The 17,566-nt window shown below is 40.8% G+C and overlaps 3 protein-coding genes across 3 annotated transcripts; 1 reads left to right on the top strand and 2 right to left on the bottom strand.

Moving 5' to 3' along the window:
• Nucleotides 1-6,451: 6,451 nt before the first annotated feature.
• Nucleotides 6,452-11,313, bottom strand: MELLADRAFT_76664 (uncharacterized protein; the record flags this gene model as incomplete). Its single annotated transcript, XM_007405004.1, has 16 exons — nt 6,452-6,978; nt 7,053-7,122; nt 7,185-7,324; nt 7,452-7,537; nt 7,669-7,847; nt 7,901-8,120; nt 8,199-8,257; nt 8,351-8,643; nt 8,730-8,944; nt 9,052-9,241; nt 9,315-9,445; nt 9,514-9,620; nt 9,701-10,714; nt 10,786-10,857; nt 10,945-11,093; nt 11,185-11,313. 16 exons carry the CDS (start codon nt 11,303-11,305, stop codon nt 6,749-6,751), a joined length of 3,276 nt encoding a protein of 1,091 aa, XP_007405066.1.
• Nucleotides 11,314-11,492: 179 nt separating this feature from the next.
• Nucleotides 11,493-12,776, top strand: MELLADRAFT_90940 (uncharacterized protein; the record flags this gene model as incomplete). Its single annotated transcript, XM_007405253.1, has 6 exons — nt 11,493-11,682; nt 11,767-11,884; nt 11,979-12,068; nt 12,158-12,341; nt 12,400-12,501; nt 12,573-12,776. The coding sequence occupies 6 exons, from the start codon at nt 11,493-11,495 to the stop codon at nt 12,774-12,776; spliced, it is 888 nt and encodes a 295-aa protein (XP_007405315.1).
• Nucleotides 12,777-13,465: 689 nt separating this feature from the next.
• MELLADRAFT_46804 (uncharacterized protein) lies at nt 13,466-15,012 on the bottom strand (the record flags this gene model as incomplete). Its single annotated transcript, XM_007405003.1, has 2 exons — nt 13,466-13,956; nt 14,035-15,012. The coding sequence occupies 2 exons, from the start codon at nt 15,007-15,009 to the stop codon at nt 13,951-13,953; spliced, it is 981 nt and encodes a 326-aa protein (XP_007405065.1).
• Between the last annotated feature and the right edge of the window lie 2,554 nt (nt 15,013-17,566).

Raw genomic sequence — 17,566 nt, 5'->3', positions numbered from 1 at the left:
TCAGCATTGTACTTGCTGAAAATTGCTAGTGGGGGAACAACAGCAGCGCTGGGTAGTAGCAAAACCAGTTTCATAACTTAAACCATGCTGAAAAATTGTAGTATTGAGACTCGAATCTTGAGAAGTAGAAACCTCAATTTAGACGGTAAGAACTTTGAAATTTATTGTCTAAAAACACATGATGAAACCCATTTCACCGCTAGGGACCACTACACTCTTGATCTCTTGAGGTTTGCCAAAAGATAGTGTACATTTCTGTTGATACAACACTTGTATCTCGAATCGTACTCGACACTTAGTGGCCATAAGTATTCAGACCATCATGCTGAGCTTCACTCTGAAGACTCTAAGCATGTTCTCATTTCCTTTCTACGAACACTTCTTGTATTCTTACTCATCCAATGTTCAGACCGTTCCATTTGTATATAATCCAAATGATTGTTGTTTTTCCTTCTCTCTCAATCAGCATCAATAATATTCATTACATTTCTATTAAAACGCTTCCACTCCGAGAACGCTGTTGACAGATTCTCGAAGATCTCGTTTGTGACATTCGACTAACAGTCCTGAAGCCCGCACACGGAGCTTCCACGACCTGCACGTAGCCTGTCTCATTAGGTTATGAGCCCAGCGCTCTAGACGCGTACTATATATTTACATAATACAAACCCTTTGTCCATCAAAGGTACTATCAATTAATTCTATCTCTCTATAATCGTTTTTCTTCCTCCATGTCGAAAGATCACGACACCAAACCATCCGAACCCCAAATCAAATACAATATGTCCAATCCAAGTTCAGGAAATACCCATTTCAGCACCTCTGCAGTTGCCTCTATCCCTAAACTAACCACGGGAAATATCTACGCATGGAAAACTGAAGTGAAGATCTATCTTAAAATGAACGGACTATACGACTTCATCAAAGAAGAAATCAAACGACCGTCTGAAGTTCAAGAAAAATCTCGATTCGACATGCGACAAGCAGCAGCTTTATACGCAATACGCAACTCTATTGATTCAGCAAACTTGGCATCCATCGAATCTATCGAAGATCCTAAAAAGGCTTTCGAAACTCTTGTTTCTCAACACGGCTCTGACAACGGCATAACAACTGCAAATACTCTAACCGAACTTTTCAGCTTAAAATATGACCACTCGATCGGTATCACAAACTACATTGCAAAAGTCCAAGATCTGCACAGCAAGATTCGTGATATGACAGCTGGAGATAAGGACCTTCAATTATCAGACAGGATTTATGCTATACTTTTAGTCAACAGCTTGCCTCGAAATGAATTCGGCCTCATAATCCAACATTTCTTGTCAAACATCAAGACAATCTCCACAAGCGACGTATGTGCTCGACTCCGACTCGAAGCCAGTTCAAACACCAACAGCGAAGAAAAATTCAAAGAAGTCTATTACACCAAATCAAAACGACCTACGAGAATTGATAACAGAAAAGTTGGAAAATCGCCGAAGGATCTATGTCATATTCACCCGAATTCAAAGCACACCAATGAACAATGTCACACTCAAAAGAAAAATGAAAACAAAGACTCTAGCTCACTGTCCGTTGAAGAAATGGCAAAACGGTACCAAGCTATGATGGCCAAATCAATCAACACCAATTCCGCATCTGTACATGTAGCAGTTGAGAATGACTCAAGCAACGATTTCATCACGTACTCCGCTTTCAACGCAACAACTCACATCACTCAAAAAGATCAGTTTCTTATCGACAGTGGTGCAAATACCCACATAGCCAGCAGTGCAAAACTTTTATCTAACATTCATACCATACAACCCGTTAACATTTCTGGAATAGGGGGACAAAATGGAAGAATCACTGCAAAACTCTCTGGAACTGCGTACATTCACGGAAAAACTCATACCGGCGAAAATAGATTGATTGCTCTTGAGGATGTACTTTTAATCCCCGAAGCAGGAGTCAACATAATATCCGTCTCGGCTATGCTTCGTGAAGGTGCAAACCTTACCAGCAATCAAACCAACATCATATTAGAAAACGAACTTCAAGACTATATCATCACTGGCAAAGGATCTGACGGACTGTTTCTAACACAGGCACGTCTGTCGTCTGCTCTTTTTGCCGCTCCTGCATCTATTCCCGCTGACATCTGGCACCGTCGATTTGGTCACCTTAACTACAGATCCCTTTCTAAAGTATCACCAACATCCACAAGCAAATTGGACTGTGAACCATGTACTTTGTCAAAAGCCTATCGATTACCTTTTTCTTCCCACTTTCCCAAATCTGATGTCCCTTTATTCCGTATACATAGCGACGTTTTAGGACCAATGCCCACTGCATCCTTGGGAGGAGGAAAATATGTTGTTTCTTTCATAGATGACGCTACAAGATACAATTGTATTAGGATCATGCGAACAAAATCTCAAGTTTTCTCATTTTTTGTGCAATACATCACTGAAGTTGAACGTTATCAAAATAAGAAAATAGCGATATTCAAATCAGATCGAGGAGGTGAATACACCTCCAACCAATTCACAGAATTCTTGTCACAAAAAGGTATAACCTTTGAGCGTGCTCCAGCTGAAACACCCGAACAAAACTCAGTCTCTGAACGTTTTAACCGATCCATCCTTGAGCGAACTCGTTCCACCATGATTGAAGGAAATATCCCAAAATTCCTGTGGGGAGAAATCATGATGGCAACTTCCTACCTGCTTAACATATCTCCTAATGCCTCAATTGATATGGAAACTCCACTTGTACTATGGAATGCTGATATCGCAGGAGCTCATCCACCAAATACAAAATTTCTTCGTGTTCTAGGCTGTGCCGCATATCCACTCCTGAAGTCAACCGAACTCAACAAACTTTCTGCAAAATCACGTCTGTGTGTTCATGTAGGATATGAAAAAGGTGCAAGGGCGTATCGTCTGTGGGACTTAACAACCAAAAAGATTATCATCTCTCGTAATGTGTTTTTCAACGAAAGACTGTTTCCTTTTAAAAACAAAAACAACGATGAACAATCTTTTATTACTGATGATGAATTCTTCCCATTCAATGAAACCATGCTTGAAGCAAACAAAATTAACAGTGAAACAGCTCAGATACCATTTAACACTACATCAAATAACTCAACAACTCAAGAAAACACCACACACTTGGCAACTTCAAACCCACAATCAGCTCAAAGACCCTTCTCCCATTTTCAATCACAACCACGTGGCCAACAAGAATCCCTATCTCAGTCTTCATCACCATTTTTAACTCCACAACAACTATCGCCAATATCCCCTAATTTCTCTGAATTCTCGCTTTCTGACAAAGCTTCAGATTTAATCTCACACAACATATCTCCAATAGAATTTACACCCAAAGAAATTATACCCCTCCATCATTCAATACACGCACCACACAACATTAACAAAAAGAAAGAATCACAAGAAAAAGAATTAAAAGAGAAAGAAATGAAAGAATTAAAAGAAAAAGAACTAAAAGAATTGAAAGAACAAGAACTGAAACAACTAAAAGAAAAAGAATTAAAAGAGATAAAAGAAAAAGAATTGAAAGAATTGAAAGAAAATCAACTAAAAGAATCAAAAGAAAAACAACTGAAAGAACTGAAAGAAAAAGAATTGAAAGAACAAGAACTGAAACAACTAAAAGAAAAAGAATTAAAAGAGATAAAAGAAAAAGAACTGAAAGAATTGAAAGAAAATCAACGGAAAGAATCAAAAGAAAAACAACTAAAAGAACTGAAAGAAAAAGAATTAAAAGAAAAGGAATTAAAAGAACTGAAAGACCTGAAAGAAAAAGAACTAAAAGAAAAACAACTTCAAGAGAAAGAATTAAAAGAATTAAAAGATAAAGAATCAAAACAAATGAAAGAAAATCACGAAAACAATACAAAAGAAAAGGAAAATAATCTCAAAATTAAAATTAAAATCACCAAACAAATGAAAACTGACTTAGAAAGTCTGAAAGCAACAGAAAAATCGAGAGAAGAAGACAACCATCAAAAGAACACATCAGATTCAATCACCAAGGAAAACAACAGCGAATATCCAAAAGACAAAAACGAACCCTTACCTCATCCTGAACCTCCAATCCCGAATCGACAACCAATCCCAATACAGAACTCAACCACTATATCCCAACGACCAATTCGAGATCGTAAACCACCTGTAAGATACGGTAATCTCACATTATACGCTGCAAAGAAAAGTGACGACTGTCCCACTTACACCGAAGCCATGCGCGGAAAAGAGCGAGACACTGGCTCCAAGCAATGGAAAAAGAATTTAACTCTTTGACTTCACATAACGTAGGTGAACTAGTCGACGCACCACCAGAAGCCAATATCATCGGCGGTATGTGGCGTTTCAAAAGAAAGCGAGACGAACACGGAAATATCATCAAGTACAAAGCTAGATGGGTCGCCTTAGGAAACCATCAGATTTGGGGAGTAGATTTCGACAAAACTTACGCATCAGTTGTGCAATCCGACACTATGAATATGCTCTTCTCCCTATGTGCATCTGAAGATTGGGAAATGGAACAATTTGATATCGCCACCGCTTTCCTAAAAGGAAAGATGCATATGCCAGTATACACTCGACAAGTTCAAGGTTTCTACAACCCCAAGGACCCTAAGAAAGTATGGCTACTCCGACAATCGATCTATGGAACTCGACAAGCCCACAGGGAATTCAACACAGACCTGGAATCAAAACTACGCAGCATAGGATTTACACCGTCAAAGGATGACAATTCCCTATTCACTCTTCGACGAGAAAAAGAACTTGTTCACATCCCGATGCATGTAGATGATGGACTCACCTTCTCAAACTCCAAACCCCTACTGAAAGAGGTAAAAGAAAAACTGCACCAATTATACGACCTTGTATGGACAGATGAATTCACCCTACATTTAGGAATCAAAATCACTCGAGATTGCAAAAACAGAACAATCCACTTATCACAAGAACACTACTTAAAGAACGTTCTCGACCGCTTTGACATGACGCACTGCAACACCGCTCCCACACCTTTTCCCACCTCCGTCGAACTAACTCCAGGAACCGATGAAGAAATCACTGACGCTGCCCACCTACCCTACCAACAAGCCATCGGATGTCTGAACTGGGCAGCTGTGCATACTCGTCCCGACATTCAATATGCAGTATCAACTCTTGCAAGATACTCTTCAAAATACACTCTCCGCCATTGGAAAGTACTCAAACACCTCCTACGATACGTACAAGGAACCCTCGACAGAGGGATACTTTTCAAAAACCACGAAGTTCCTTCCACCGAGTTACGTGCATACGCTGATGCAGACTATGCTGCATGTACAGAAACTCGAAGATCCACAACCGGATATGTTTTCACCCTAGGAGGATCCCTTGTATCATGGAAAAGTCGGCGACAACCAACAGTAGCTTTATCCACCACTGAAGCCGAATATATGGCCCTCGGTGACTGTGCAAAGCACTGCCTATGGTTCCGACGAATGATTTCCCATCTCACTCAGACACCTATACCAACATCTCCCATCTCTTTACCTCCACTCAGTATTTTCAATGACAATAACGGAGCTGTTTTCCTCTCACAAGAATCTGCAACTAACTCACGCTCAAAACACATCGACATAAGGCATCATTTCATCCGAGATCTTATAAACTCACATCAAATTTCTACGCACATGATTGATACCAAAACGATGCCTGCCGACTTTCTCACAAAGAATGCTCCAAAAGATATGTTGAACAGGTGTCGGTTTTTAATCGGAAACATAAGCTCAAACGAGACTCACAACATTACCACACATCTACTTCCGAAACCCACGAAAGTATCGAGCAAGGGGGGATGTTGATACAACACTTGTATCTCGAATCGTACTCGACACTTAGTGGCCATAAGTATTCAGACCATCATGCTGAGCTTCACTCTGAAGACTCTAAGCATGTTCTCATTTCCTTTCTACGAACACTTCTTGTATTCTTACTCATCCAATGTTCAGACCGTTCCATTTGTATATAATCCAAATGATTGTTGTTTTTCCTTCTCTCTCAATCAGCATCAATAATATTCATTACATTTCTATTAAAACGCTTCCACTCCGAGAACGCTGTTGACAGATTCTCGAAGATCTCGTTTGTGACATTCGACTAACAGTCCTGAAGCCCGCACACGGAGCTTCCACGACCTGCACGTAGCCTGTCTCATTAATTTCTTTACCCAAGGTAGATACGGACTACCAGGCTCTTATAAACACATGTACTAGAAGTTCGTGGACCTCTACATCGATGCGTGAAATCAGGAATACCATTCATACCCAGAATCTGTAAGAATGGGTCCCCTTTTATCTAGCTTTCAAAGTAAATCTTTGCTCTATTTTCTTTTACATAGTAAAGACTATGTGAGAAGGATAAATCAAACGTTTATCCAGTTTGAAAGAAATTTATAAATTCTATCATTATTACCATGCTTGAAGAGATGGGTGAGACTCAGATAGATACAAGAAGAAAACAAGTATCTTGAAGAATCTAAAGCCTGCACAGAGTGCTGTTTAGACTGCACGCAAGTACCCTAATTTTGAGAAGAATTAAAGATGCGAGTGGTCAACAATGGAGAGTTGAAAGGAACTAAGAAGGGAATTGCTCCGAAAGAATGCTGATCGTGAGTGACAAGTAAAGATAAGTGGGACAATCCCGATTCATATAAACAATAAGCTGCATCACACTTCTCATCATAAGATTGTCTGAACAACCAAGAGTTCTTGAGCACTGAGCCATTGACTTGAGAGTTGTTTAAAACCTTCAACATCTTGTTGACAAATATGTTGAATGAAGTCTTGAAGATGCTTGAGTAAGTCTAGATTATAAAATGGATCTTCTTTCAAGTCAGCTTCGTCTTCAACATCCTTATCATTATCATCATCATCTGTTAAGATATAACTAGCGGACGGTCCCAGCATATCTGAATTGAACATAAGGTTATAGAGGTCAGCTTTATATATTCAAACTTAATAAATCTCAGAGAAAAAATCGTACCAGAGAGTTGTAAGATTTCTCGTTTGCTTTTAGACGAGAGATCAACGACATCGTCTTCCCAATCCTCGTCCTGCAGCAGAATAACTCAATATGATTCATCGTCATAGATCGACAAGAAACGTGAACACTCACTTCATCATCATCATCTAATCCTTCTAGTTCGTCGTTTCCTATTCCAATCTTAGCTTGCTCGCTCAACTGACTTTGGAGTTCACCAACAAGAATCTTCAAGATTTTGGCTCGAAGTGGGATGGCTTGAAATTGATCGGGATCTACATGATATTAAAGAGCCATCTCTCGTCAAGAAATTTCATTCATAACAGGTGATTGAGTTGTTATCACGAGATCAAATGGGTATGTGTTGGCATTCCACTCCTTTCTATACCACATGGTACTCACTAGCCTTGGCTCTTGCCCGCGTCATGATGGTATGGACATTTTTATCAGTTATGATTAAATCACCTTTGACTGTAATCTGTTCCAAACTGGGTCGTGTACATGCGTAAAGTTGTGATAAAGCCACCGTACTTTTTTCACGCGCAATTTATCAAATCGTGTCATGAATATTTAGCTGCGTCTTCAATAAAGGCAAAGTCAGACAGAACTGATTACACACCTGACTCGAATATTCCAGTATCCCTGGAATGTGTCTGCATTTTCACACCAGGTCGATAAGACAAGTTGGAGTGCCAATTGCTGTTGGCCGTTGATACCAGTGACATGGAATGATTCTAACAAGTCGAGTACCGTATCGGCATGTTGATGTAAAAGATAGGCAAAGGGTAAAATCATGCTCTAGAAAAAAATCAGTACTTGCGTTGGTTTTCACTTTCAGGTTATACGCTCACCTGACTAAAAGTTGCTGTACGAGCAGTGGCTAGTCGGCTAGCCAGTGTTTTCAACAGATCAGGTAGTACACCAACAATCGAGTCCATCGACTTTCGCAGGAGATGTAAGATCAAATCGCCCACGAAGAGCCCTGCTGATTCTGCTCGTTGTGGGTCTAGAACGTGAGCTAAAGAACTGACGAGATGATCTATACCGCTTTTTTGATCAATATGACTCTTCCTATAAGCCAAGGTGGTATCGAAAGATCATGTAAGCCTGGCTGTGTTAAGTCGCATTGGAAGTAAGTGTTAGGCCCACCAGTTAATCAGTTGATCAGTTCCTTTTCGAACGACCGAGGTGAGAATGTTTAAACAGTCCTATAAAAGTTCGCATTCAATGAGTCATAATGTTTTTGCAACTTTCTGCACACAAACTTGATATGTGATCATGAGAGGAAAACCTTGACAAACCTGAATCAGGTCTGGATCTTCGGAGGAAGCCAGTGTTACAAATAACCCGGGTGCTACCGCTTCAAACATCCCGGGGCTTAGTGGCATCAGTTTGCCTTTGAATACCCCGTCGATCACAGCAACAGATGAAGCTTTGATGACAAAGTGATCCTTTGGAGATTCAACTTCAGTGATGGTGAGAGCTTTCCCTAGTTGAGGTAAAACACGCTGTGTTAAGGCTTGCATTACAAGCGGTGAGGAAGACGTGGATAACATCGTAAATAAATCCGTCACAGCATCGACCAAAAGATGATCTTGAAATAGAATCCGCACATAAGAAGGCACTCATCAACAATGGACTCAGGAGATTCCGCATGAATTTAGTGGACAATCAACTCACCAGAAACATTTCGGGAAAGATGCTGCAGGACACAATCTGCGAGTTTATAAAGCGCTTCGGCTTCTAGCTCGTCCAACACAGGTTCACAGACCCGATGGATAGTTTCAATGACCGTGATGGAGATTGCATCAACAGCATCGGGTAGAATTCGGAGAAGTTTGTCGAGGATTGCATAGCTGTAGGGCTTGAGAAGGGATGGAGAGTAACGAGCAAAGCTACCCAATAGGTTCACCCAAAAATGAAAAGATGAATCAAGGCATGAGCTTAATTTATAGGTATGTTCACGTCCGAGAACAGTTCTGATCGTGCACAATACACATACTTTCTTAAAGCTTTGATCAAACATAATGTGGTAATCGTGCATCCGGAATCAGAATCGGCATTGTTGGATGCATCACCCGAGGCAAACAGGTTAGAGCAATATAACATGACTTGTTGCAACTTATCCTGGGTAAGATGTTTAGTGAATTGACTGATGAAGACAAAGCCTCGACCTTGTAGCAAAGGTTGGCCTGATAGTCAAGGGAGCAATATGCAAGGTCACTATCGCCGGTCCTTTTGGAAAAAAACCTTGGCTTTACTCACTACCCCCAGTCAAAAGATTTAAAACTTCTCGTTCAACAAACTCGTTGATGTTATAATGAACACTCCCTTCGCCTTGAAACTCCCCAGACAGGTTTCCAATGACCGTGAGAGCCGACTCTATCAACTTCCACCTGGTTCAAAGTCGGTTACGAATTAATCCAAGTCGTGGTCCAACATTCCAGAGCTATGAAGTACTTACCAATGCGAAATCCCTTGTGACTTCATTTGTGAAGCTTGGTTTGTCATTTCAGGAAGATGTTTCATGACAGCCGTAACAGTAGGTTGGCCGAGAACATCGATCAAGGTCTGGTCAAGTTCATCATATACAAAGAGTTGACTGAGTTTTAGTCCTTTGCTTGGGATAATAAGATTTAAACTCAACTTACCTCCAATAAGTCAACAACTGCCTGTCTATTAGTTCCACCAAGCTGGACAGCATTGTCTTCGTCCTCATCAAGATACTCGATCACAAATGTATTCTCATCAGCCTTCCAACCTTCCTCCTCATCTCGAGTGATTTGACCGTATTGAAAGATGAATCCAACAAGGATCTCAAGAGCAGGAGTGGGTGACAAATTATCAGGTGAGGTAGGCGAGTTTGAATTAAGAAATAGCTTTTTCGAAATCGGCTTGGAAAGTACGTTTTTAAGAAAATTGATGACTGTTGCTGGTAAACGAAGAATGGTATTAGATTGAAAGATTGGGTCTTCTTGTTGTTCGGTACTACCACCATCAGCGAGCATCCAGGCTGGTGATTCCTCAAGGGCAAGAACAGCTTTCTGATAGATTGGAAAAAATAAGTTGAGAGTTGAGAAACCTAATTCCACAAAAACACTCAGAGAGTCATTCCTGAGTAATTCGGCTTGTCGAAATGAGTTATAGAAGCCATTTAGGATTACATCCAAAGTTCTCATCACTTCGCACTTGATTCCCACTAGATTTTGGACCAAATGAAGTTCATTACGATCGACCATGGCTTGAAGCGCTTGAGCATCAGTGGTCAAGAGAAGTTTGAAGAGGTGTAACCAATTGGGTAGTAGTTCCATAGTGATAGACGATGTTAAGTCTGGATAGGACGATTTCACCAAAGTCAATGTGATCAGACATTGTCGGAAAATTGATATACTTCTGATTTTCATAGCAGCATCTGAGATTGAATCGTCATGTGGAGCTGAGATCACCGAAAACAGGCATGGTAAGAGGTCCTTTGCGATCGGAATGAGTTGTTGCTCGGTTAAATCGTTCCTAACCAACTCGCATAAGACACGTAAAGCGCCATCCTTGAAGTATCTCGTGGCGTCTGATTTATCGGGATTGTTGATGGTCGCGATGAGCATTGGAACGAGTTCTGGCCATTCTTCTGGCCAATCACAATGCGCGATTTCGGAGATGACAAGGGCCTATTTGGTATTCAATCAGGCTAGCTCATCATAACTGTAATCAAGATGACTGAATAAAAGGTAAAACTAACGCAAGTGGAGCGTAACTTTCTAGTAGCACATCCCAAAGTTTGTGACATTATTTCGCGAATTCGACATTTTATCTAATCAAAATCAAGATCGGTTGGTAATGAGGCAGACCATCAATTTTAGGCTTCAAGCTTTGATGAAATAATGACACTTCAACTGACTTCAACTGACGGAGCAAAACCAACAAACGACGCAAAGAACGGACTCCAATGGTGTAGGACATATCTTCGCAAATTTGTACTGGCCGCTTGACGAAGCGCAATGTCATAAGATTCGTTGGTGATGAGTTCAGCTAAGATGATTCCAAATGCTTTGTATCACAAACAATGAGAAGATGTTAGTTAAATGATCGAAATGCTTTGAAAACAGGAAACAAATGATGAACAATTCATCAGACTTACTAGGGACTTCTTGAGGTAAGGCACCGAGTCTTGATTCAGCATTTGACCTGAGTTGATTATCATTTGATAGTGTTTGACTTAAGATAGTAGCCAGTTCTTCATGAGATGGGTTGTTTACCATCTTCAGCTTGAGATTGTGGTGATGGTGATGGTGAAAGTGAAAGAATCATGAAACATCCGATTGGGTTGAGCAAACCATAACAAAATGGTTACATGTGCACTGCTACGTATGTAATCACTTTTAGTTCCTGCTTCAAATCTCCCAGCATCCATAAAATATTCCTCACATTCCATTATCGTTGATTGCCATGTTCTATTCAAGTCTCACTCTCAGGACTTCAACCCATCTCTGTGAGGCTATCTCTGGGCGGTATCTCCACACTCCACTACCGCCTCACAGTGCCCAACGCCGATTCAAAAGCACGCGTCCACAGCTCATCTTCTTCGGCTCAGACTCATTCTCATGCGTGGTTCTGAAGGAAATCATCGCACGACGAGGTCTGTTCTGAAAGCCTAATATAATCACTTCATCCTAAATCTTAAGATACCTGTGTATTGTTTTTGAATATCTTTGTCAAAAAGAACTGTGGGATGAACTTCACGTGGTTACCCCTCCTATCGCTCGGAAAGGACGAGGTTTAAAAAATGTTTATCGTGGTGCGCAAGTAGACAAAATCAGCTCGTCAAGTGGCGTTCAGCCGTTCGTTGACATGAGTTTGTTATACCAGCTCCCCTATTAGATTTGGCTCAGCAGTTGAACATTAGCTCTGAGGCCTTATCACGCGTCGGCCCAGAGAATTCAAACCCTCTCCAGAATTGGGATGTACGTCCTTCAAATTGGCCGATCATTCAGAGTGGCATGTCACTGAATGTTACGAACGACAGTATAGCTACCTCAAAAATTTACGGAACAATCCGATCATACCAATCGCATCTTGATCACTGCCTCATTCCCGTACTTTATACCCAAGAGCCTAATTAAGCAATTTCCAGCTTCACATTGCTTGAATATACATCCATCTCATCTTCCGTTGTATCGTGGTCCAGCTCCAATTCAGTGGCAATTGGCGAATCAAATCAACCCAGTAGGCGTTACAATCCAAGACTTGAGCCCGGATGGGTTTGACTTGGGAGATATCCTTGCTCAGCAATCTGCTGTAAGTGATTTTCAAGATCTTTTTGGTCACTGATATCTAATCACAATCCAATCACTAGCCACTCCCACCAAACACGGCTTACGCTTTAGCGGAAAGCTTCTTAGGGCGTATAGGAGGAAGTTTGATGTGTAAAGTTTTACAAAACTTGCCTTTCCTTATTGTAAGTACTCTACTCCATTTCGCACTTGTCAATCATCTCTCACTTCATCTTTCCACTCATCGTGATGGTAGAAAACTTCCGAAAAACAAGATTCAAGAAACGCAACAAAAGCTCGTAAAATCTTACAAACAGATTTGGCAATTGGATCAGACTGGGATTTGTCAAAAGTAAAGTCTCGGTATTTGGGTATGGGTCACCAGGTGAGAGAATACACTTTCTTGGAAAGTTTGATATCCAAGAAACATTTGGAACATCAACACAAGAATACTTATTGATAACATTTTGAACAAAAAACCTATTGATGATGATTTGAACTATTCTTGCAGTATCCTCTCAACATACGAATAAATTCAAACTTATACTTTGTGATACCCGATTTCCTTGCTCACCTATCCCAACACATTCAGTTAAACTTACAAAATAGTGAACCAGGTACAATTCTTTTTGATAAGAAGACAAACTTGATTGGGATGCGTCTATGGAACGAATCAGGTGATGTTCTTGCGATTAAGAGCATCAAGTTGGCAGCTGCTGGGGGAAAAGGTTGGGTTGAACCAAGAGCATGGTGGGATAGTGTTTCATCTAGGTCTTCAAAGGACGTGAATGTTATAAAAGCCAACTCTATTTGAGGCTCAATTTCAGCAGAGTCCGGTAGAATTGAGGACTTGGACGACTAAAAGCTGGACTTGATTCTCTGTTTATGTGAACTCTCATTTCGGGATGAATTGTATCTGGCAATATGTGATTCACTTCACCTAAAACATCTGTACAGGGATCATGTGTATATTTGGCCAACGTGACATGATCTTTCTCAAACAAGGGGGACTGTGAACGGTGAACACACAGTCATAAGAGAATCTCCTGATTGTAAGAGACTTTTGAGGATGGACCCGACGTTCTGGAACTGCGAAATTTTCTTCTGAAATTTCAAGACTCAACTATTTTGTTGATGCGGGCGCACATAAACAACTTAAGCCTGACATGTCTAAATTTCCCAAAAAAGAGTGTAAAATAGTAAATAGTTAAGAATGTGAAGAAACGCTCTTCTGAACAACAAAGAAAGAACATAAGGAAAACACATTCAATGGTCTGTAAATGTAGGTTACATTTCTAGTTAGTTGCACCAAACACATAATGAACAAATGTTAAACAATACAATATAAAACTTTTGTAGAATCAAGACATACTAGATATTCACACTGGGCCAAGGTGTACAATGCTTTCCAAAGAGTGATGATGATCTGACAGCATGCTAAATATCTACAAGGACGGAGGGTGACGCTTAATGAATGAGATTACTGTTGAATGGTGGTAGAATGATGCTTGCTGACACAAAGGGAGGCGAGACTGGTAAAACACACTTTGATAAAGCTTCTTTTACTGAGTTTAGAGGAAAAAGAAGGCATTGAAAGCGATGTGATAAGCCGGCGCAAGACTATACTGAACGATTTACTTCTATATGCGAAAACAATTGATTAAAGAGTTAGCGTTTCATACGGATGTAACCTACCTAAAACAAATGAAATCAATCACCTTGATCAGATTGAGAAACTCGGCTCGAGTCCTGTCCTTTGTGCGAAAGCAGCCAAGCATAGAACTCGTCACAGTCAAAGCACCTGGTTTCTGTACTCCTCTCATGGTCATACACATATGGGTACATTCCATTACGACAGCAACTCCTAAAGGTTGTATAGCTTCTTGAACAGTGACAGCAATCTGTTTAGTAAGTCGTTCTTGAACTTGTAACCGTCGACTGAAAGTTTCCGCGATTCGAGCCAATTTGCTTAATCCTAAAACTTTCTGATTAGGAATGTATCCGATTGAAACTTTTCCGGTGAAAGGTACTAGGTGATGTTCACATAAACTAAAAACTTCGATATCCTTTACTATGACCATCTCTTCGTGATCTTCATTAAACACAGCTGAACCAATCACGTCTGGAAGTTTGTCTTCATATCCCTTCGTCATCCATAACAAAGCTTTTGCATATCGTTCGGGTGTCTTGAGAAGGCCTTCACGCTCAGGATCTTCTCCAATACAATCCAGAATCTCCCTGACAGCTGAGGCTAACCGAGTGACACGGCTCAACTCAGTTGCATCACCGGCAGATTGCGCTTCAGAGGAAGATCCTAACCCAGATGGGTTGGTCAATGATGTGACGCGATCTGACGACCGCGCCTGTTCCGAAGTCTCGAGGATGTCGCTGGGAACTTGATGAGATTGAACCAGAGCTTCGGGTGCAAGAGATCGAGATTGGTTGGAACGCTTTTCAGCTAATCTGGCGAGTGTTCCCTTTCCCGGCCAACCCAATCCGTGTTCGTCTAAGGAAGGAATAGGTGATGGAATAGGGATTCCATCAAGACTGAACGAAGTGCTGAACGGTATAAAAGGTGTTCGAGATCCAACGGAACTTGATTGAAGTGAGTTTATTGAAGAGGTCCTATTAAGAGGACGAATTGAAGCTGGATCTTCAACTTCGTCCTGTTGTTGAGAAGTTTCCGACTGCATTGGATGTTGTATACGAAGAAAGTGTGCCTGAAGGAAAATTTTTGGAAACCCACCTGCGGATTCCGGAAGCTTGAAGCCGTGTTTGCCCCGAGCTGACTGGCCTGGACCGGCTTCCTCGGGTCGGGCTGCCCAGGTGCCGGCAGCCTTGGGCAGCCATGTTGACAAGTGCGCGCCCGTGTCTGGCAAATGTAGCGGCTCTTCTGTTAATTAAGGTTTTTGTGACCTAGGCAAACCCCGCCAAAGCCCATTAAAGTGGGAGGTATGAATTTTTGGACAAATATTTGTGAATTTAATTTTTCAAAAAAAGAGTGGTTGTCTGAGTGTATGAATCTCAAGATTTCCAAAGGACGTGTAATTTGACCTAGATGTCAGGAGTGTATAATTGTTGTTGGAGTTTGTTAAAGAATGTTCCTCATACACTTTTATGAGGAGTTGAAGTTGGGATTTCAGAGCATAGATCATCTATAAGTACATGCATCAAGTCATCATGCTTTTTGATGCCAAATTATTGGCTCAAAATCCTGATTTGCACATATCTTGGCAAACTTAACAAAGTCCCTTGCAGGCTGTAAAACCCAAAGCCTGTCTAGGGACTCACACCAATTAATGTAGTCTTCCTGGCATGAGAGGTCATGGGTTTTGGTAGGGGGAAAATGGTCCCAAAGAAAGGCTTTTGCACAGGAGACATTTCCAAAATATGCCTGGAGGAATTTGAAGTCCTGCTTCTTTCAAGTAGGACCTTTGACTCAGATGTACCATATCTTGATCTGTTCCTGAGTTTCCATTGATGCCTCAAAAGCAAATCATTGATTTTCAAAAATTCAAAGGGATGTTACACAAACAACACAATTGTATGTAAAAATTCAAAAGACACAATTTGGATGGCAATGAAAACTTGAGAATGGCTCAAGATATGGAAGATCTGAGTCAAGGGTCACACCTGGAAGAAGCAGTACCTCAATCTCTCAAGAGGGAACCAAAGAAATATTTTACTTAGCAAAAGTTTTTCTTTGAGTCTATTCTCCCCTTTCCAAATCTCACAACCTCTGACAGCAGGAAGGCCACATTTGGCATAAGTCCCTACACAGGGATCAGTTTTTACCACCTGCAAGGGACTTTGTTAATTTTGATATTTTGGCTCAAATGAAGGAAAGTTTCTTATGCTCAGGATACCCAAGATATTTTCTCAAACATGTTGGTGTGGAAGGTATGAGACCCAAATTTGAGTTGACTATACTCCTGAAACCTGGGAGTGAAATACACATGAAACTGGAAATTACTGCAAAATCCAGTCTTTTTGCTGGTATGAAAAATGCTATAATCAGTGATGTTAGATGACCCAGGGCTATGCCAGGGTCTTAGTCTGTACCATTAAATTGTGGATAGGAAGTGAAGTATTGGAGCCTTTGGAACACCCTCTGGAATTGAGTCCTAGCATGTATCATGAAGCTTCAAGCTTGCCTCCTTTCACTTCAACAGACAAACGTAAAATCTGCATGATATCCTTTCCCTCTTCAGAGCAAGTCTCCTCCTCTCAATTTTGGATGGCTTAAGAGTGAAAAGATGATAGAAGTTGAATTCATGCATTCCTCATGATGGTCTTCTCTGGCATTTCAAAAAGATAACCTTGTTTCTGATACAATTTCAGTCATGGACCAAATTTGGTATAGAATGGCTGCATGCAGTGTCTCATAATTGACATTGTTGGTGGCTCAAAATTTTTGGGTCACTCTGGCGCTGGCATGTAGTACTTGAAGTGACAGCAGTACCTAGTAGAATGTGCACTGGTTCTTTGGTGTAAGCCCTATGACAAACAGGGCAAGCACCAAAAAGTAAACTTTGTGAAAGGTATGCAAACAAGCAAATACAAGTCTTCTTGTGAAAATATGACTTTACCGCTGGAAGTCTTTGATAGTTTTGGGATGAAGCAATACCAACTCCACTTATGCCAGGTGTTGTGGTTTGATTTACATTTTGAATTCTATTTGTCAAGCTTAACTAAGCCCCACCCCCTCATGCATGTGTTTCCTATGCCCTTGAAGTGGGGTTTATGGTCAACTCACATTTTTGGCGGAGGATTTCCAAGAGTTAAGTATCCTTACATCCTTTTTTCAACTTCCCCTCTGCATTTCACCACAAGAAGTTCAAGAATGATGTATGTATGTTCTTCTCCAAATCTGTCTACATATTTTGGTACCTTATATGTTGGTTTGAATTGGAAGGAAGTGCTCTGGTTTTGTAATGTAACCTTGGTATCTCTATGCTTCCAAATCACGTTGGAGGCATACACATAAGGCTTACACAGTCTAAGGTCATTTAGACAGGATTGAGGCCAATTTTTACACAGCTCTTTAGCCATGCAGAGTGGTATCTTTGCATGGTTCCAAGATATGTGAAACTATTTGGAAAACTATATGAGAATTCTGGAGATTTTTGTGGTGAGGTTTAGAGGGGATGTTGAAAAAAGTACATAAGGGTACTTAACCCTTGCAAGTCCCTCGCCAAAAAATGCAAGTCCGCCATCAGCCCCTTTGAGGGCACAGCAAACACACTTGTG

This window comes from Melampsora larici-populina (assembly GCF_000204055.1).
Source record: "Melampsora larici-populina 98AG31 unplaced genomic scaffold MELLAscaffold_3, whole genome shotgun sequence".
Taxonomy (NCBI): domain Eukaryota; kingdom Fungi; phylum Basidiomycota; class Pucciniomycetes; order Pucciniales; family Melampsoraceae; genus Melampsora; species Melampsora laricis-populina.
This window is presented reverse-complemented; position numbering and strand designations above follow the sequence as displayed.